We start from the raw sequence: 21857 nt of genomic DNA, 5'->3' as shown, positions 1-21857 counted from the left end.
CCTAAAAGTAGGCAAGAACCCAATTAAACAAACTAGACTGAAATATTATACTTGGTCAATTATTTATTGAGGAAAATGATGCAATATTACAAATCTGTGAGTGGCACAAATATTGTACTTCTAACCTTAGAGTAAGAACCTCGAAGATTAGCAGTTAATTTGCCTGAATCTCAAGAGAAAGTGGGTCATGCAGCAAGAAAACAACCTTAAACACACTTTTCTTCTTTAACCATTTTTGGTAGAATGAATTAAGTGAATGTTTTGGAATGTTCAAGTCAAAGTCCTGACCTTAATCCACTAGAAATGTTGTGGAAGGACCTGAAGGATGCAGTTCATGTGAGGAAACCCACCAACATCCCAGAGTTGAAGCTAAAATTCCTCCAAGCCGATGTGCAGGACTGATCAACAGTTACCGGAACTGTTTAGCTGCAGTTATTGCTGCACAAGGGGGTCACCCCATATCCTGAAAGCAAGGGTTCACATACTTTTGCCACTCACAGATATGTAATATTGGTTCATTTCCCTCAATATATAAATGATGAAGTATTATATTTTTGTCTCATTAGTTTAATCGGGTTCTCTTTATCTATAACCCCAATTCCAAAAAGGCTGGGACAATATGGAAAATGCAAAAAAAACAAAACAAACAAACCCCAAAACCAAAGAGACATTTGAAAATTCAATTCACCCTGTACTATATTGAAAACACATTATTTGATGTTGTACTTTGAATATTTAAAAAATAAATTGAATTCACACTCATTTCACATCTGATGACTGCAACAAACTCCTAAAAAGTTGTTTAACACTGTGTAACATCACCATTTCTTTTATTAACAAGCGGGATTTTCTACCATTCATCCGTTATAGATTTCTTCAGCTGCGCAACTATACAGTGCCTTGGTTGCACTCTTTTGCGCTTCATAATGCACCACACTTTCTCAATCAGAAACAGGTCAGGACACGAAGGCACGGTGAAAATTTGCGCTGACAGGTAATGGAGAACTCCCTGTCATGGTCATCCTTCATGTAGGGCTGGACGATATGGCCAAAATGTATATCACGATATATTGCTTAATTTCGGTCGATACGATATAACTCCGATATCGATATGAACAATATAAATCCTCAGAAAAACTGCCAAGGACGCCCACAACAGATGTCTGTACCTTCAAACTTCTGTAAAATGAACGCCAAGTCTATGAAACCTCCTCCTATAAAACTATATAATAATTTAGAAATTAAAAAAATTATTTTGAATTTAACCTTCATACAAACAAGAAATGTGAAATCACTGTCAAATAAACAAAACTCTCACCTTTGTCAATATTAATATCTTTAACTTATTACTATTTTATTCTTATAGATTGAAATAAAAGTGCTTCAGCCAGGATAAAAAAATTATGAAAAATGCTCAGAGTTGCTGAAGAAAACAGAAAAAGTGTGAGCAATAACAAGAACACATGTTGCTGGGGCAGGGACATTGTTGGGGGTTGATGACACCCTATGACAGGCTCTAGAGGTTTCTAGCAAGAAATACAAGCTGGTCTACATTATCTGGCTTCAAAGATGCCCTTTTACATGTGACAATGTTGCCACCTGTACTAAAAACCCTCTCAGAGGGGGAGCTTGTGGCTTGAATACACAAGTAATGTTTTGCCAGTTGTCCTACTCTGGGGAAGTTCTTATGAGAGACACTAACAAACAAACTGACAGAGGCTCTACACTTAAGAGAAGGAACTAAAGAATGAAGTAACACGTGAGTTGCAGACAGTTTTAGTTACTGCGTAGCAGGAGCTCGGGTACATGCTTTAAGTAGTGAATTATTATTTACAAAAACTGTTTTCAGAATTGTAATGCTGTTCTCTCCAGGGAAGGGGTCACAATGTTAACGGATGTCTGCCCCAGAGACAATAACAGCACCGAGACTCTTCCCATAATGTCTAACCTGAAATCTTCCTGTAATGCTGCAGACCGAGGGGTCCTGGTCCATGCCACCATGGAGGACATTTTAAGCTCATTGTAAAACACTGATTTTGAGTTTCTTGAACCATTTGTGTGTTCATTTGGAAGTATGCTTGGCTCTTTATCTTGTTGAAAGCCAAGTCTGAACCTCCTGGCAAAGGCAAGCTAAAGGTTCTGGGCTAAAATGTGATTGCTCCCCCCTCCCTCTCTCTCTCCCCCTCCCCCTCCCTCTGCTTCAGCGGTTCAACCCCAGATACCAGGCAAAAATTACTTCATGTATACAGAGATCCCCAAACTATACACCGAAACCAGACCTCATTTCAGAACATCTTGAAGAAAAAACATTTTATGCCTACATATTTATTATATATCTATTTTGTAATTGCTTTTTATATTATGTGACTGTTGTTTTTTATAATGCTCAAGTGTTTAAATAAAGGAGTTAAAAGTATTATTTATTTATACACAAAGTGGTATCGAGTATCGTGTATTTTTGCTGGTACCGACTACTAGATTTTTGGTATCATGACATCCCTAGATTGGACATTCTATGTTTGAGTTATAACAACTTCCTTTTTCATGGTGAAACTTCTAAATTTGTGAGAGCGCCACGCCCACGGCGAGCAGCAAAAATTCAAAAGCTTCGCAATTTAGCATCGTCAATGCCTGTAGATGAGACTGACCGAACGTGATGCCGATCTGATGAAAGCTCCAGGAGGAGTACGTTAAAGTACGAGGCCTGGAAATGGCAAAAAACGGAGGAAAAAATTAAGAGAAAAATCAAAATGCTGACTTCCTGTTGAGTTTAGGGTATGGGTTCAAGAGACCAGGGAGTCAGCCATTTTAAGTGTTGTCTCAATTGCAAAATCCTTCCAGTGCACTGGAACGTTTGCTCCCTAAAAAATCCCACAACGCACCACAAAAACCAGGGAGCATCGATACTCACTATGTTCCCTTACTGGAAATGACCTCATGTCTCTCAGCTAATGTCTCTCTCTAGTGTCTGGTTTAAAATTAGCTCAATCTGCAAACCCAAGCTGGCTGATTTGTGTCCATTGTTGCTGAATATTTGAATGGAGCTATACTGAGAGCTATTGTAAATGCACTGTAGCACTTGTCTGTCCTGCAGACTTCATAGTTGAAAATGTGAACTGCTTGCTCCCAAAACTTCTTTAGTGCAGATTAGGGCTGCACAATTAATGGAATATCGATCGCGATTACGATTTTGACTGCCCACGATTAAATGAACATGATCGACTGCGATATTGACATTTAAATTCCGTCCTCCGCTCACAGAAAACTCCACTGCAGATCAAATCAAGCGGCTCCTACACTACAGCCAATCACCATAGAGTGGCGCAGGGATGACGTCATTTTGTAGTGCCAAAACCCCGAAACGGAATTAGCATTTTAGCCCTCGAGTTGCTAGCTTCGCTTCGAGCTCCAGAGCGAGGGGAAATCATGAAATTAGCACGATGCTAAATAGCACTTCAGAGGTTGTCGGGGACATTAAACCTAATCACGCTGAGTGGGAAAAAAACTTTGCAGATAAACTCGGGGCTCTACGGTGCAACCATTTCACTCGCATTGTGACTGAAAAGTACTTTGTGCGACTGTGAATAAATATTTATTCACACCGGTGCAAGTGACCTGTTCGGAGTTGTATAATACAAACGGAATAAAAACTACAGGAAGTCCAAAATACATCTACACCGCGCAACAGTTACTTTCACACTGCTTTTCATCTCCTCAGTCCACTGTACAAGTGTGGAAATACTGCAAAGAAGCCATTATGATGAAGTGACTCTACATCATCTGCTTCTCTCAACTCTCCGATCTCACAACCGCCATCTTTTATTGATCCCGCAAAATGACCTGAACTTTCACCTGCTCGTGTAGACACAGTGGCTTCGGGCGGAGTAAATTAATAATAACGTTACAAGGTGGGTTTAATTCAGACTTCTTTATTAAATAATTCCTCACCAATCATAATCAAGAGTAGAACTGTTCAGTCTGTAAATATACAGTACACTGCCGCTCTCCTACACTAACTCTAATTCACTCCATTTAAACTCACGGTTGCCAGATATCACTAGAAAAGTCAACTCCAGTTTCCATGTTTTGATTTATCCCCCCAAAACACAATATTATCAGCAGACATGGACACTGTACTGGGGAACCGATCTAAAACTGAAACAAAAATAAAACTACTAAAATGTAAAGACAGAAAATGTGCTTAGTTAAAATAAATCATTTAATATATATATATATATATATATATATATATATATATATATATATATATATATATATATATATATAAAAAAAATAGATATTATAATACCTTCATAAAATATGAATAAAATGAGAAATGAAATAATGTTTAATTACTATGGGTTGCATTTAATATCAATTTGACCTTAACCTTAGATCACTATTTCCTTAGAAAGCTATTAGCCTTTTTCCTAATATGGATCATTTTTGTGTTAGTCTACTTTTAATTAGGACTCTATTGTTCAAGATATTTTAAAATAAATATTTTATGCTGTATATTTATCAATTAACCAACAGTATTTCTCATTGCTATTATTTTATTCAGTTAACAGTGACCAGGAGCAGAGAGCTTACATTTAACTGTTATGATAGACTTCCTGATTAAAGTTTAAATAAAAATAGATTGGTATCTGGATCAGTTTCAGCTGTAAAAATCCTGATCGGAGCATCAAGTAATGAACACCATTAAACTAAAGCGCTTTGCATCTGACAGGTAAATGAACTCACCCAATCACACCCTATATGAGATTATTCAGATATCTACACAATACACACAGAGCGGTTCGAGAACTGACTCCAGCCCAGAACCATGACAGTGGAAATGTCTAATAGTGCAGCTTTAAATATATTTAAGAGGAGCAGACTTCAAACAGGTTCACAGTTGTTTTTGTGCATACAGTCTGTAAAATGAACTGGAAATATTACATTTAGTTTATCAGAAGGTAAATTAATGTCATGGCTCACACTATGTTCCTAAATTCTGTCATAATTGACCAGCTCAAGTTCTCATGCCTACTTGTGTGTTATATTGTGGCATGAGAAAACTTAAATGTGAAAGTGCAATAAAAAATATGTTGTCACTAAAATCAATTAATCATCATGATAAATAATGAACACCTATAACTTACACAATGTCTGGGGTAACTGTTCTGCTAGACCTGACCAGATTTTCTCATTGACTTCATGGCAATAAAGGGTACAATCAATACCCAGACACCTGAATATTCGAATAATATGCTCCTTCGACAGTGGGACAATCGAGAGCGTCCTGACCAGCTGTCTCACGGTGTAGTACGGGAACTGCACCACCTCCAACCGCAAGACCCTACAGCGAATTGTGAGGACAGCTGGAAAGATCATCGGGTCTCTCTACCCACCACACACCTCCTTCAACTACCGGTGCATCCACAAAGCCACCAGTATTGTGGACGACCCCTTTCACAGACTATTCACCCCCCTGCCACCTGGCAGAAGGTACAGGAGCGTCCGTGCCACCACCAGCAGACTCTGCAACAGTTTCTTCCCTGAGACAGTCAGATTACAGTGCTCACCTGGGCTAGTCAAACACCTCACCCAGTAAGACTCATACCACTGCACACCGCACTAACCCAGTAAGACTTTACATAGCTGCATCAGTCACTTTATACTAGGGAACTATTTCTGCTGCCAGTATTGCTGCAATACATGTGCTGCTACATTACACAGTAGCTTACAGTTACAGTCCATGTCCTGTGTATCTACTGTCCTGTGTATTTGCTGTTTTGTGTTTTTATTGTGTTGCACTCATCTCACACAGAACAGTACGCAAGACTGGGTGAGTTAAAGTGCAAATACACAACTGTGTTGCATCATGGTCCGGAAGGAATGTCTCTTTGTTCCAGTGTATACGAGCTATATAGAGGAATGACAATAAAAACCCACTTGACTTAACTAATGGCACCTCAAAAGGTTAAATGTGTATTCGAATACCTGGCACATCCCTAATTAGAAAGACTATTAACTACTAAACTTGAAGTTTAATACATTCTGCACTAGGAACGAATAAGGATGCATGTTAAATTAACTTCACTTAGTGTTGTGGTTTTAGCACATGGAGCCATTGCTTATTATAATAATGAACAGCTATGAGAGTAAAAGCACTGCAAACCCACATAAAAATTAAAGCATATTTCCAATTCTGAAAAAAAAATATCATACTGCTGTACCTGCAGTGAAGATTTTCCCTGCACCCGAGACCACCACCACACGGTACTCTGAGTCTTCAGCAATCTGATTAAAGCATTCGATCATTTCACTGTAGGGAAAAAAACAAAAAAAAAAAACAAAAAAAAAAGTACTAATGTTATTATGCAAAGTTGCCTATAACGGAGTATAAAGCCAACACCTTATATAACAAAACAAAGACGTCCAATGCAACAAAGCAGAATTATACATGGGGGAAATTAACACTTTTTTTTTTTTTTACCTAAATGTCTTCCAAAAATTTTTTTTTTTTTCATACTTTCATTTCCCCCCCCCAGATAGCCTTTAAGAACGCTTTTGACAAGAGAAGAATGTATTGAAATCATTCTCATGCCTGGATCAGGAAGCTGTGGCAAGGTTGCGATGGACTAACAGGAAACATGGCGAACACAGCAAACATACTACACAGTTTCCAAACTTATTAACAAATTCAAAAAGACTGCAAGTGTTGCAGACCAACCAAGAAGTGCACATCCACTGACGAAGGCACAACCGACCTGGTACTGGCACACAGTCCCTTATGTATGGAGACTTTTGGAAAACCCTGTAGTTATGTCCTTTATTTGATGGAAAAACATACCTCCAGTAGGCCTAGTTCATGGTGTTGTGTTTCTCTGGTCGGTGCAGCTCTACAGGAGTGATGTGATTGGCTGGGTGGGTGACTGACAGGGTGGTGAAGGGTGGAGTGGGGCCTCCTGAAGTCGACATGTCTCGAACAGCGTTCAGAGTAGGAAACCACAGGCTCCTGTCTGATAAACACCCGTCAACAGGTTAATATGATGACTATTTACGGAGATGAATAAAGGACACAAGACCATGGCCCCATACACAGTGATGGACAATTTACAGACAGAAAAGTGACTGAAACCTTTGTTTGGTGCTACAATGCATAAATCATCTTAGTCCTAGTGGGTTTATGTTAGGAGACATTAATGGAGCATTTCTGAAAGGAATCTCCAGTGTCAACACAGTAAAAGTCAGGGGTAAAGCTACAAGTGTTCAGATACAGCCAAGACATCAGCACAGAGGACATTTCTGTGGCCCTATCGGTAACATGACAAGCAGCATTTTTTCCTTTGTTTTATATATATAAAAAAAAGTTTTGTTTTTTTAAATAAAATAAATAAATAAAAATAAATAAATAAACACACCACACAATAGGTGAGGGAAGAACAGCTGTTACAACATGCTAACACAAGTGAGAACAGGAATGTGTTTTCATTCTACAACATTAAATGCAACTATTCACCGATCAGCTACAACAGTAAAACCACTGACAGGTGAAGTGAAGAACTTTGATTATCTCATTACAACAGCACCAGTGAAGGGGTGGGGTATATTAGGCACCAAGTGTAAGGACCTAAGCAACTTCAATAAGGGCCAAACTATGACGTCTAGATAACTGGGTCTGAGCATTGCCAAAACGGCAGGTCTTGTACCTACCAAAAGTGGCCCATGGAAGGACAACTGGTAAACTGGTGACAGGGTCAAGGGCGCCCAAGGCTCACTGATGAGAGTGGGGAGCAAAAGCTAGCAGAGGCAGTGTGATGTTCTGGGCAATGTTCTGCTGGGAAACCTTGGGTCCTGGCTTTTGTGTGGATGTTAATATACTTTGACACGTACAACCTACCAAACACTGTTGCAGACCACATACACCTCTTCATGGCAACAAAATTCCCTAATGGCAGTGGTCTCCTTCAGCGGAATAATGTTCCCTGACACACTACAAAAAATGGTTCAGGAATGGTTTGAGGAATGTGACAGAGTTCAAGGAGTTGACTGCCACCAAATTCCCCAGATCTCAATACAACTGAGCATCTGTGGGATGTTCTGGACAAACAAGTCTGATCCACGGAGGCCCACCTTGCATCTTACAGGACTTAAAGGAACTATGGTCTTGGTGCCAGAAACCACAGCACACCTTCAGAGGTCTTGTGGCGTCCACGCCTCGACGAGTAAGAGCTGTTTTAGCGGCACAAGGAGGACCTGAACATTAGTCAGGTGGTTTTAATGTTATGGCTGATTTTTATTAATTTTTTTTAACAAATTGTTAGTGCTGCCAAGCTGCTGTGTTGCAAGCGGAATAAAACACTTTGGGATGTGCTGTTAACTCCACGTTGAGCTGAAGAACATGCCACCCCATCAGTAAATATATTTTCCTAGAACAACTCTGTGGTGTTTTATTCATTTGTTGATTTTGTGGTCAGTAAACCATTTGTGTGTTGATTTTGATGTATGTTTTGGATTGTTGTCCTGCTGGAAGATCCAACCACAGCCCATTTGAATCTTTCTGGCAGAGGCAGTCAGGTTTTCATTTAATATCTGTTGATATTTGATAGAGTCCATGATGCCAGGAAGTGATGGACTTTTAACAGCTTGACCACACCACATCGCTCTTATGCCAGTTGACTTTTGCAGATTAAGCTTTTCCATAACACTCCAGAGCGTATTTTACCACCTTAACATCACCTCTAATTAAAACTGTGATATCATCCGCATATGCAGATAATTTGGTGGGTTGTTGACAGTTTAGAGTGTCGATTTGTAGACCTGTTAATTCTTTCCTAAGCTTATATAGCAGGGGTTAAATAATTATGCTGTAAAGTTGGCCCAACAGGAGGCAGCCCTGCCTGATACTCCTCTGAGCCTTCACAGCAGCACTTAAGCTACCGGCCACTTTTATCATAAATGTAGCTTCAGAGTATAATAGCCTCATCATTGAGATCAAATTTTCACCAAAACCAAAAGCCTTTAGGATGTTAAAAAGAAAAACATGTTCGACCCGGTCAAAAGCTTTCTCCTGATCTAATGGTAAAAACCCCATTTCAATCTTGTAGTCATACGCATGGTCATACAAGTCCCTTACTAGATGCAGATTCTCTGTAATAGATCTGTCTTTTATACAGTATGATTGGTCTTTGTGTATGATTGTGTGCAGTACATCATTTGCTCTGTTTACCAAACATTTTGAAAAGATTTTGTCTCAGAACCTCGCTCTGTCCTCCCCACGCACGCACTCCCAGAGAGAGAGAGAGAGAGAGAGAGAGAGAGAGAGAGAGACACACACAGATCAAGAGACAGAAAGGCAGTCAGACAGAAAGAAAGTGAGAGAGAATAGAAAGTGAGAGAGAATGACAGACAGAAAGAAAGTGAGAGAGAATGACAGACAGAAAGTGAGAGACCGAAGATAGAGACGACAGTGAGACACACAGACACAGAGAGTGAGACAAAGACCGATCAAGAGAGAGATGGAAAGACAATCAGACAGTCAGAAAGAGAAAGAAATAGAGAGAGAGAGAGAGACTTGTTTCTCTCAGGCTCTCATAGTGATTCAGGGCTCAGCTGGTGCTGTCCTTGGTGCTGAAATCAGTCACCAGCCTGCAGTTCACTGAATCTTCATTGCAGCATAAACATGATATGGGATGTTCAACAAGCGTATACTGTACATGTGTGATGGTCAGGTGTCCACAAACTTTTGGCCATATAGTGTGTTCTTGAAAAAAAAGGAAGCTGGGTTCTAATGTTCAGACTTGATGACAATTTTAATAGAGCTGTGATGGTTTAGCCCGAGACGGGACTGAAAACACTCAATCCACCCTCGCACAGAAAGTGATAGGGGGCAAAAAAAAAAAATTAAATAAAAATAAAATAAAAAGACACTTCCAGCAGGGTTTACTGACTGTTTGGTAAACAGCTCCCCAGTGCAATACGTTATAATAATGCAGATACAATGAGGGCCTCAGAAACCATAAACTATTATGGGAATGGTCACTTAAAGCGTTCCCGTATTATGTACACACGCATAACAGTAACAGGTGGTCATGGTAACGCATCACACAACCCCATCCTTGATTATCAGCTACTATAGGAACGATAACATATTAGAACAAGTGCATTTATATACGAGGGTGAATCAAAGAAATGAAAACCTTATAAAAACACATTTGTTTTTTCTTTACAGACTTTTCTCAGCACTATAACTCTATAACTCTTTCCACCAGATCTCTTTCCTTTAGCACATATAAACACTTTGTACTCGATCAGCCTGACTCCCCTGGAGGTGTCAATCATGTAGCATCCTGCCAGACCTGAATGTCAGCACGTCTCGGAGCCACGGACGGGAGAAAAGGAACGACACATGACGGTGTGGAGAGAAGACGAAATGCTGAGCGAGTCAGAGAGAGCCTCATCGATCCACTGATCACGTCATACCACTTATTATTATTATTACTGATGTGCCGAAGCTCGGTTTCCATTTTTAATCCCTTATAAGATTAGAGGTATAATCTGTTTATTATCACGTATACGATCTGATCATCATAATATACATCATGCATGTTATTGTTTTACACACACACACCCCTTCGTTGCCAGAGATCGAATTAAAGACTGAGATTGAACGTGTCCCTCCTTCTGATAGCGTAAAATTACACGTTACAGATTTGGAATTGCATTCTCGCTGTGATGTCTCACACTCTTTACTCTGGGAAGTGAGAGAGAGAGAGAGAGAGAGAGAGAGAGAGAGAGTGTCAGAGAGCGAGCGAGTCAGAGATAGAGTGAGCAAATTAATAATTACTATTATTATTATTATTATTATTATTATTAATAATAATAATAATAATAATAATTTAAAAAACGGAGCAGATCCAATAGGGCTTCGCAGCAGCAGTGCTTTACCTCAAAGTGATTTGTAACACACACAGTGGAAATGGTGTAGCAAAAGTCATGCAACCATTGTGGGGGGGAAAAAAAAGTGTGTGGTGGGGGGGGGGACCTCTGATACTTTGTACCTGATGCATCATCTTTTATAATTATGATTAATGGTCCATTAGAGAAGAAAAAAAATCCATTCCATTCTTTGATTACTTATTTGGCATACAGTGAATATTCACACTTTAAGGCCATGTGGAACAATTTCCAAAATGCATTTAAATGGGGTAAATTGTGCACATTGAACCGAGAGTACTAGACATGTTTGCTAAAAGCAATACAAAGGCTTTATTCACACTGCAGGAATTTTATATTGTGTGTTTAGATTTTTTCTTTTAGACAGACTGTTCAACTGCAAATTTGTTCTGGTGAATGACAGGCATTCAAAATCTTTCTGCAGAACTCTGTTGAAGATTCTGTACATCAGAGTTTCATCTGAACTTCAACAAAACATTTCACATGTATAGAGTTTTGTCTACGTTCATCAAGTAATCACATTTATAAGTTTATCTATTAATCACGACAGCTCTACTGTGCACGTCTATTACACAACTATCAGTGCTGTTCTGCTGGATATCGGCTCATTTCTGGAGCAGAACAAACTAAAGTTCATTAGACTTACCTCTTGATCAATGCGGGTCATCACATGTTGGATTTCGGGTATTTCACTGCCTCTCGGTGTTGTACAACTGCAGGAGCCGTGGGAGGTGCTGATCAAGCCCTTCAAAGAAAGCCTTCTTTAAGTCAGGTGACACAAGCCTGCACAACTCAAACACAACCTGTTGAAGAGAACCAAATTTAAAATAGTCAAGAGACAAATCTCCACCATTCTGAAGGCATAAAGTATGTATTCATGTGTAAGCAAACATGTGTTTTATCTATGGAAAATAAATGAACATTAGAACAGATTTACTTGTCTCTGACTGAACAAAGCAGGCCATATTAATTGACTTATTATTATGATTATTGACTCCAGCCTATCATTTGATGCTCATGTAGATAATATTACTAGGATAGCCTTCTTTCATCTCAGAAATATTTCTAAAATAAGAAACATATTGTCACTACATGATGCGGAAATACTAGTTCATGCATTCGTCACCTCTAGATTAGATTACTGTAATGCCTTACTGTCTGGATGTTCCAGTAGGAATATAAATAAGCTCCAGTTAGTCCAGAATGCAGCTGCTAGAGTCCTAACTAGAACTAGAAGGTACGACCATATCACACCGATATTATCAATACTGCATTGGCTCCCAGTAAAATCTCGCATTAACTATAAAATACTTTTATTAACCTATAAAGCACTAAATGGTCTCGCGCCACAATATCTAAGCGACCTTTTGGTTTTATATAATCCGCCACGCCTACTTAGATCAAAAGATGCAGGCTATTTGACGGTACCTCGAATAGTGAAGGCTACAGCAGGGGGAAGAGCTTTCTCTTATAGAGCCCCACAGTTATGGAACAGTCTTCCTATTAGTGTTCGGGACTCAGACACAGTCTCAGTGTTTAAGTCTAGGCTTAAAACGTATTTGTTTACTCAAGCCTACCCTGACTAGATTCTGTTCTACTACTTCGCAGTCATAATAATCTTTTTTCTCCCTCTCTCCTTTCGCCGAGCCCCACATGAATTTATGGAGATACTAGAGATCCAGATCCTTTCTGCCTCTGGATGGAGCTCAAATCTTCTCTAATTCCAGACTGCTGGGACTACGGCTGCTCCTAAGGCCATACAGACTTCATATAAATCCATAATGAACTTTTTCACACTATCTGTTGTTACCCAGATGAGGACGGGTTCCCTTCTGAGTCGGGTTCCTCTCAAGGTTTCTTCCTCTTAAAACATCTTAGGGAGTTTTTCCTTGCCACCGTCGCCACTCAGTGGCTTGCTCAGTTGGGATAAATTCGCACCTTTAATATCTGTATACCGTGTTGATATTTCTGTAAAGCTGCTTTGAGACAATGTCTATTGTAAAAAGCGCTATACAAATAAAATTGAATTGAATTGAATTAAACTGGGTTAAATATACAAATCCACACAGTTCACCAGTCCAATAGAATCTGTACAACACATTAGCAATACTTCTGCTCTGTTTAGACCCAGAAAATATAAAATACTTACTTTAGTATGAAATTTCTGTCGAGTGTCTACCATGGGGTCGGGATTTACGGTCTGTGAACACGTGCTGATTACACGTGCAGGAAAAGCAACCCACACGTGCAACCCTGACCGAGTGAGAACGACTCAAACGATTCAAGAAGAGAATTCTGAATCGCTTCATTTAAAGAATCACTACCAAAGCCGCTTATCCCATTTCGATGGTTTGAATGAATGAACTGAATCAGTTGAACCGACTCTTCATCGCTCAGTAAGCCAACGCCGACAAGAATTTCAGGATTATTTTAAAACATATTTATATTTTTTGAGAGAAGTTTAACGGCTTGAGAAGTGACTCAAGCAGCCTTTTTATTCACAAATCTCACACACAAACAAGAACACGATATGCGCTAAAAAAAAAAAAAAGTTACCTCAAAAACGTGACAAAAATGACCTCGAAGTGTTTTTTGGTAAAGCAATGTTTTCTGTGAAGCAGTTTACCGCCTACAAATGCCTCTATGTTCACAATGCACCTCATCCACCAGCAAATTATCAACAAATCTTAACAACAGACATTGAGAGTAATATCAAATACATATTAATATTGAGATTAATATCAAATACATATTAATATTGAGATTAATATCAAATACATATTAATATTGAGAGTAATATCAAATACATATTAATATTGAGAGTAATATCAAATACATATTAATATTGAGAGTAATATCAAATACATATTAATATTGAGAGTAATATCAAATACATATTAATATTGAGAGTAATATCAAATACACATTAATATTGAGAGTAATATCAAATACACATTAATATTGAGAGTAATATCAAATACATATTAATATTGAGAGTAATATCAAATACATATTAATATTGAGAGTAATATCAAATACATATTAATATTGAGATCAAATAATCAAGATATAAGATATAAGATATCAAATAAAATGAATGACCTCACTTGAACCCATCCAAAATGTCCACCGATGAAAAAGAGCACAGCCTTGTTGTGAAGGAAACTTAACGGCTTGCGGAAGTGACGTAAGCAGTAATGCAATTGGTTGCTAGGGAATACATTGTGTTGAACAGGTGTGTGATTCCATATAAATAATTAAATGTTGAGCAAACTCATTTAAATAAGTCAGTACAACTAAATCAGCTATTAACTGGAACAACTGAATAAAATAAGTTGAACTTACTAAAGTCAAGAACTATTTTTTACAGTGGTAACTGTTGTAGTAACCTTGTTTTCTTCTGTTGAGGTGTTAGTGCTGGTTTTCATTTGGCTTTTGTAAATATTTGAGGTATGGTTCATGAAGCCAGAAAGTTCAGATATTAAACAAAAAATGTTCTGAGTCATATCTGTGATTTTGTTTATTTGCTACAAAGTAAAAAAAATTAAAAAATCCAGGTGAATGTAATTTTTTTTCCCCATCAGGCACAAAAATTAATTGGGACCCATAAAGTCCACCATGATTTTTGTATTCTAATTGTAAGGATTATTAATAATATTATTATTATTATTATTATTATTCCCTAAATCTGAGCATGCAGACCAAACCATAAGGCCTAGAGAGCTGAAACCTTGAGGGAAGGCAGTAGTCCAGAGTAGTACAGAGTCACAACGTTTCGGCCCGATCGGCCAGATGGTGGCACTATAGTGAGAATGTTTATAAAAAATGGCCATAACTTTTGAACGTTTGTCACAGACACTGACACAGTGTCTTATATGTATGGAATCCTTGGGACCAGACGAACAAAACGTATATCTCTGATTTCATTTCCGCCTATAAAAGTTTTCTGCCATCTTGGAGTTTTTTGTAAAACCTACTTTTGCGAACTAGTCCTAGGTTTTTTGTCCAATCAAACCAAACCAGTGCCAAATGATTCTATGGAGTCTCATTATCAAAAATAAACCTACATATGCATTTCCTAATACTATGCCTACAAGAAGCTTAAAGAAAGAAAGAAAGAAAGAAAGAATAATAATTCCATACATTTTTATAGCACTTTTCTAGGCATTCAAAGCACTTTATATAGTATGGGGGTAAATCTCCTCAAACACCACCAGTGTGTAGCATCCACCTGGATGATGCGCCGGCAGCCACAGTGCAGCAGAACACCACCACACACCATAATAGTGGAGAGGAGAGTGATGTAGCCAATTCAGGGATGGAAATTATTAGGGGGCCAAGATAGATAAGTGCCAATGGGGGACTTTCGCCAGGACACCGGACAACAAAAAAAGAAAGAAAGAAAGAAAGAAAGAAAGTGAGGACTTCTAGGCATGAGCTTGGGGGTCATTCTATAATTGTGGGTACATCTCATGTCCATGGAATATATATTTTTAGATATATTTTCATCAATATTAATCTCCAATGTTTATTTTTCTAGTTCAAAATGACATTTTTCTCAATGACACTACTACATGTGGAAAAAGCCCTAACTTTTATTCAAAAATGAGGTTCATATCACATACAACTCTGTATTCAACTCTCTGATTTTGTAAAGTTGCTCATTCTACTCTGCATTTAAGCATGAAAATTACCTCAAATATAAATTAATTGAATAGTTTTGCCTTCAGTTAGATTTAGATAATCAAGATATTTGGGTGTGTTCTTAAAAAAAAAGTGTTTATTGTTATATACCTTAATTTGTGTCCAAGTCTCACATAATTTGCATATTGTGATGTAATTTCCTCTAGAAGCACATGCTTGAAAGACTAGAAGGCATGTCCTCTCTCTTTTCCCTAATATTGTTTAAAAAGCAAACCTGTGTCAAGAGAGGATTAATTGACTGTCAGCAGTGTTACACAATTATTATTGCTGCAAACTGTAACAAGAAAATTTGCCTAAAACTTATGTTATATTTATGAAAAGATATTTCTGAACATACCATGTGTTCAGTAGTTCTAGGCTTCCATGTTGTGTACAGGCCCCAAACGCTATAAATGTCAACTAAGTTACCTGTCAACTGTGTTACCCAGTAAAGGTAACATAGTGGACAGTAGGAAACGGTTACACTTGGTGAAATTCAGGGGTGAAGGAAAAAGGATCCAAATGCAGAGGAGTTTTAATAATGGAATTAATAGGAACTAAAACAACAGATGTAAAGATAAGAATTGTAGTGTGTTCCAGGAAAATGCCAAGATTATCTGCTGCAGGAAAACAGTAGGCTCAGTAAGATTCTGATCCTGTGAAGAGGGAAGCTTTCAGATTCAAATTTCAGATTCCATCAGAAATGGAGAGAGTTAAGAGATCAAGGGAAAGTCAAGGCAGTAGCAGATGTGACAGAAAGAGAGAAGCGTAGGAAACGTTCTTACTGGAGGAAAGTCAAGCAGCAGAGTAGAATGAGGAAGAAGCCGACTGAGTCCAATGTAACGCACCACAAAGTCCTGAGCCTGGTGCAGAGCCTGCTCCACAAGCACAGTCATCGCGGTTAGAAGACTGAGAAGTATCTAATATGTTACAACAGTGAGTGACTAAAGAATCTGAAGATGATGTTCAGGGTAGTATATGATGTTAAAGTAGACAGCATTGTACTCAACTTTGTGAAATGTCTTTTCTGTTTCTTACAAATCGTTAATTGGAGGCAGCGACTATCAGGGAGAAGAAAGACAATAAAGAGATACTCAAGATTGTACAGAAAGAATCAAAAACTCAAAAAATTACTTCATACTCAACAATGAACCACTGACAAATACAGAAAACGTTACGCAAGACTGAAGTGAGATTTGGAATCTCCTCGCACCAAAACAACAAAGTTGCTCCGAAGACTTCCAGCCAATGACGCAGTGCACAAAACTCTAGTCCATCATCATGCACTGGTTGAAAACATAAAACAGAAATTTCACACAGCAACACAGGAGAAGACCAGGCAAATTATATCCAGAATTGTATGTGGACAAATCCTGAGAAAACACAAGCTCCAGAAATATATTCAAGAAATGTTGGGTGTTTGAAGGAAACGTTTCTGCAAGGGTCTGAGAAATGCTGAAAATGTAACTTTTTTCGAAAGGGAGAAATACACCACAAAACAATTTAAACTACATCAGAGCGTTGTTGGCTTTTTCATTAGGGATGATACAAGTCGTTCAACAGCTGACAAAAAACAGACCATAACTAAAGGAAAGTGCAAAATGCAAAAACGCTTTTCAAATAACACACTGAAACACCTTCATAGGAGATTCCTGCTGGAAAATCCACTGAGCCATCTCCCTTATTCCCTCTTCTGCCAAGTACATCCATTTTGGATTCTCCATCCAACCATCTCAGACAGGCAAACATGCCTTTGTAACGTACATGAAAATTTGTCATCTGTTGTTGACAAACTTAATCAACTCAATCTTCTCAGATGCAAGGACTTGGAGTCCCTTGCAGAGAAATCATGCTGTGATGCAAAACAGAAAGCATGCATGTACAGAGAATGCAATACCTGTACAAACTGTGTTTATCAAATTGCTCCAGAATATGATGCATCTTCTTCCTGTTTAGTACAGAACTAGACAAGCGTGGATTCAGGGCTGGCACATGGAATTTTTTTGAGGCCAGCCATGGGAAGGGTGCTGATGGGGTAGGTGGCCTCCTGAAAAGAACAGCAGACCGATTGATCGGTGAAGGGAAGGACATTCCAACTGCTAAACACCTCTTTGTATGGGACTTCTAATCCCGTCTCTGCACTGTGTGCACCGAGCTTGCATGATCTCCTCGTGCTCTGGGGGTTTCCTCCGGGTACTCTGGTTTCCACTCCTAGTCCAAAGACGTGTGCTGTAGGCTGATTTGCATTTCCAAATTGTCCATAGTGTGTGTGATTGTGCCCTGTGAAGTGTTGGCACTTGTTCAGGGTGTGCCCCGAGTTCCCTGGGATACGCTCCAGGCTCCCCACGACCCTGTATAGGATAAGTGGTATGGAAAATGGATGGATGGGATTAGTGAATTCATACTTCAGTGTGAGTTTCATAGATGGAGAAATACAGGTGCATCTAAAAAAATCGTGGAAAAGTTTGTTTTTCCTGTAATTTAATTCAAAAAGTGGGACTTTCATATATTCTAGGTTCATTACACATAAAGCGAAATGTTGTAAGCCTTTTTTTGTTTCAATCTTGATTATTACGGTGTACAGCTCTTGGAAATCAAAAATCCAGTATCTCAAAATATTACAATAAAGAATTGATAATACGACAGAATTATTTATCCAAAACATCGTTTATACACTTTCTAAATTTTTCTCTCTTTTTTTCTGACCCTGATGTCCTCTTGGTTCTCTCTCTGACCCTTCACCCCTGTGTGTGTGAGAGAGAGAGGGTAGACCAGAGTGGTGTGGGGCTCGTGGCTCAGTTTGAGGAGACTCTGTCATGTGTTTTCTGTAGGCTCAGGCACACGCACCCTCACCTCAGCCAGCATGTGTCTGGTCCAGTTCCGCCGGCGGGGAGCCGAGGGAAGTGCGAAGGTCGTTGTGGAGAGCGCGAAAGGCGTCGTCGACCTGAAGGCGTTTGATCAGACCGTGCCGTCCACCATGAGAGAGTTCTTGGAGCTGGGAGAGAAGCGCATAGAGTGTGCTCAGAGGTGGGGCAGACTTCATGGACTCACTTATATGTAATCTTTTGGCTGATATCCAAAACAGCTTTCAGTCCTTAAGGTTTAGATCAGGTTCAGCTGACTAAATTTAGTCTATAACTAACAACTAAATGACTGAAACATGATAAAACATTGTCCTGTTGTCTAAAGATCGATATTAGCTGTTAAAATGTGCATGAGAGAGACTTCCTATTTGTTCCATCTGTTAGCTACATTATTGTCACAGCTCCAGTGCAAAAACTAAAGAAGCAAACCGCAGACATGAAACTTATCTTGGCTACGTTTGGTGTGAGGACAAAAATCATGCCAAATTAGAAATTCATTCCTATAAAAAAGAGGCGTCTTGCGCTCATGCCTGTTATTCTCAGGAGGAGGACGCTCGCGGTCACGTTGCCGGCTTCACCGTAGCCAGTGAGGTCAGCGCTCGTGACTGGCAGATGAAGAACGGCAAGCAGTGGCTTCTGGGAAAAATATTCGACACATTCTGTCCACTAGGGCCTGCTCTTGTTACCACAGAAGCACTGAAGGGTAGGTGGGGGGCTGGTGAGATGGAAACCTGAAGTAAAAATTGTTGTGAACGTAAATAAAACCATGAGGCTGTGAGTCAGAGCTGTAATGTGCTGTTTTTAAATCAGACGTCCACAATCTGGGGATCCGGTGCCTGGTAAACGGTGACGTAGTTCAGGACAGCAACACCAGTCAGCTGATCTTTAAGACGGAGAAGGTGGTGGTGTGGGTCTCGCAGTAAGTATCCAGCGCATGGTGGTGAACATATTTCACTGACCTGATCTTACAGCAGTGTTCAGATTCAGTGTTCAGACTCTTCTAGGGATGCATTGATACCAGTACTGGTATAGGTCTGATACTGTGCTCAGTGAATCATGCAGCACATTAAGCAGTAATGTGACCGTGCAGAGAAACTGTTGCACGTGGGAGCAGTTCAGATCTGTGAGCACTGAGACATTGCTGTATTGTTACTGCATCCCTAGTGTCTTCTGTACAGCTTTGTTCATTTGTCTTGAAGGCAGGTTTGTGACTCTGTACCCAGGCGACGTGTTTCTAACAGGCACGCCTCCAGGAGTGGGCGTGTTCAGAAAGCCACCCATCTTTCTAAAGGTGAGCTCAGTTTCCAGTTTCTTACACTGCGTAGGCTTGTTCTCCATTTTCCAATTTTGTGAATCTCTATAAGACTAATATGACCTGGTCATGGTGATGGAGAAACACCGTGGCTATTTAATCCCCTTTAGTAAATATACATAAAAGACAGGGGCGCAATAAGTTTTGGTGAGGCGAAATCCTCAGAAACGTTAAGAGGTGCCCTTGGTGATGACTGGTTTAGAAAGTCATTCATCACGTCTGTTTGATGACCGTGCGGAACTAAGCGATTAGAGAAATGAGTCCGAAAACAGCTCTGGAGTTATCTCCTACTGAGGCAGGAACATCTGTACAGACGTATCCTTTGAGATTACTTTTGGAGAGAGGAAACACAAAGTACAGCGTTCTTCAAAATTAATACGAAGTCAGAAAGCTTTTTGATTAGGCGTTATCGTTAACGCACCACATCGAAAATATTTTTATTTTAAGGTCTGTGGCCTTGCAGCGTTGCACGAGTGTTTACATGTGCTTATGTTTCGAATTAATTTGGGTTTAGATCTCAAACGCATCTTGCCGGCTGAAGTGTTTCTTTTATAACCAACAATTGAACACACCTTAGTGCTAATTTCTTTTAAACTCGCAATCCCCCCCCCCCCCAACAAAAAAAGGAATGTTTTGCATAAAATTCTAATTAATTAGCTTTTGAATAAAATGTTCCATCAAAACAAACCTCATGACTACACCTGAGTGCTAAATTTGATTAGTTCTTTGTACTGCTTCTAAAACATGACCCATCAGACAGCTACTTATGTTGTGTAGTTTGTTTTTAATTAATATTGTAATTTGGCTAAAACCAAAATAAACAGGTCCCTACAAGTAGAAGTCACAGCACCTGCAAATGGGGGGGGGGGGGGGGGGATTCTTTATAATTCAGAAGGAATACAGAAAGGACACGTCGTGGAGTGTCAGATCGAGGAGATCGGGTTCATCCGAAACACAGTGGTGTGACTCCTGCACGGTTGGCTGACTTTTATCTGAGCTACGGGGATGGAAAAAATTAAAATAAATCCCTTTCACCGTTGAAATGCTTCAATGTCTAGACGTTTCTGAAATCCTAATCAGATTTGTGTGCACTAGAAGTGATTGGTCCAGAGTGCAGGTGCTGTGATCTTCCAGGAGATAGAGCTCTGTTGATTATGTTTCGGGAGAAACACTACTGTATCAGTGGGTTGTCCAACCTGCGAATCTCTCTCGACATTATCCATCGCCTTCTCCGTGAGTGTGCAGGAGGTCCTTGTGCAGTTCACCTGTGTGTGTGTGTCTCTTGAGATCTTACTCAGCACCTGGTGCACTATAGTAATCAGCCCTGTCCGTCAGCATCTCTCTCGCCGTGCTGCGTGTGGAAAGAGTCTGTCTATATATGTACTTGTGTGGGGTGAAAGAGGGGGGTTATGGGATTGCTACGGTGTCCCGAGAGGGCTGGCGGCATTACCAGCGGATAATCAGGGGCTGATTGGAGGGTCAGTGGTTCATGAGCTCCGTCACTCATCGTTAACAGCATCATGTATGAGAACGTGGAAAAAGAAAGATCCGGATTGAGCGACGGTGCAGAACAAAACCTGTATTCGTTTCTCCAAATCAAACAAAGCAACGTTATAAAGCAACAATTTTCATCAAACAGAAACCAGAGAAGAACTCGTTAACTTCCTAACAATCCAACACTGTCAAACACTCACTAATTAAACTGAATACAATGACCAACATCCTGCTCTCTTATTGGTTAACAGCTCTGATCAACTCAAAATCCTACCAATATTCTCACTCAAAGCCTACCATCAGCATTATATCGACTGACATTAACACACTTAACACACAACATGTAGCTCAGAGCTCAGTCTTCAGTTTGCACTAGAGCTACAAGGCTCTAAACTGTCAACAGTGTGGAAACTGAACGCTTAAATCATCACACACTGGTTTAGTAATCTATCTGTACAAATAAAGAATTTTTAGCTGCTAGTAGTAAAGGCATAATGCTTTAGGTTTCATGATGCTAAACTGCTAGATATAAGCTTTACTTGTTAGCTACAGCACAT

General features: G+C 39.5%; 2 protein-coding genes across 3 annotated transcripts in view; one reads left to right on the top strand and one right to left on the bottom strand.

Moving 5' to 3' along the window:
- Positions 1-12049, bottom strand: part of LOC128604864 (E3 ubiquitin-protein ligase UBR2-like) — a 356764-nt gene extending 344715 nt beyond the window's left edge. Inside the window, exons 1-2 of one of the 2 annotated variants that reach the window (XR_008385344.1) lie at positions 11594-12049; positions 6816-7010 (exon numbers count right to left, since the gene is read on the bottom strand). The gene's annotated coding sequence lies outside the window, so the exon portion shown is untranslated. Of the gene's footprint in view, positions 1-6815; positions 7011-11593 lie in introns of those variants that run through there. The other variant, XM_053619965.1, reaches the window with a different exon arrangement.
- Positions 12050-16442: 4393 nt separating this feature from the next.
- Positions 16443-20835, top strand: LOC128604848 (fumarylacetoacetate hydrolase domain-containing protein 2A-like). Its single transcript, XM_053619914.1, has 6 exons — positions 16443-16530; positions 18462-18657; positions 18896-19197; positions 19305-19413; positions 19698-19785; positions 20710-20835. The coding sequence occupies exons 1-6, from the start codon at positions 16443-16445 to the stop codon at positions 20770-20772; spliced, it is 846 nt and encodes a 281-aa protein (XP_053475889.1). The 3' UTR covers positions 20773-20835.
- The last annotated feature ends 1022 nt before the right edge of the window (positions 20836-21857 follow it).

Source organism: Ictalurus furcatus, unplaced genomic scaffold (genome assembly GCF_023375685.1).
Source record: "Ictalurus furcatus strain D&B unplaced genomic scaffold, Billie_1.0 scf4, whole genome shotgun sequence".
Lineage (NCBI taxonomy): Eukaryota > Metazoa > Chordata > Actinopteri > Siluriformes > Ictaluridae > Ictalurus > Ictalurus furcatus.
Note: the sequence above shows the minus strand (reverse complement) of the source record. Positions and strands in the feature narration are given on the sequence as shown.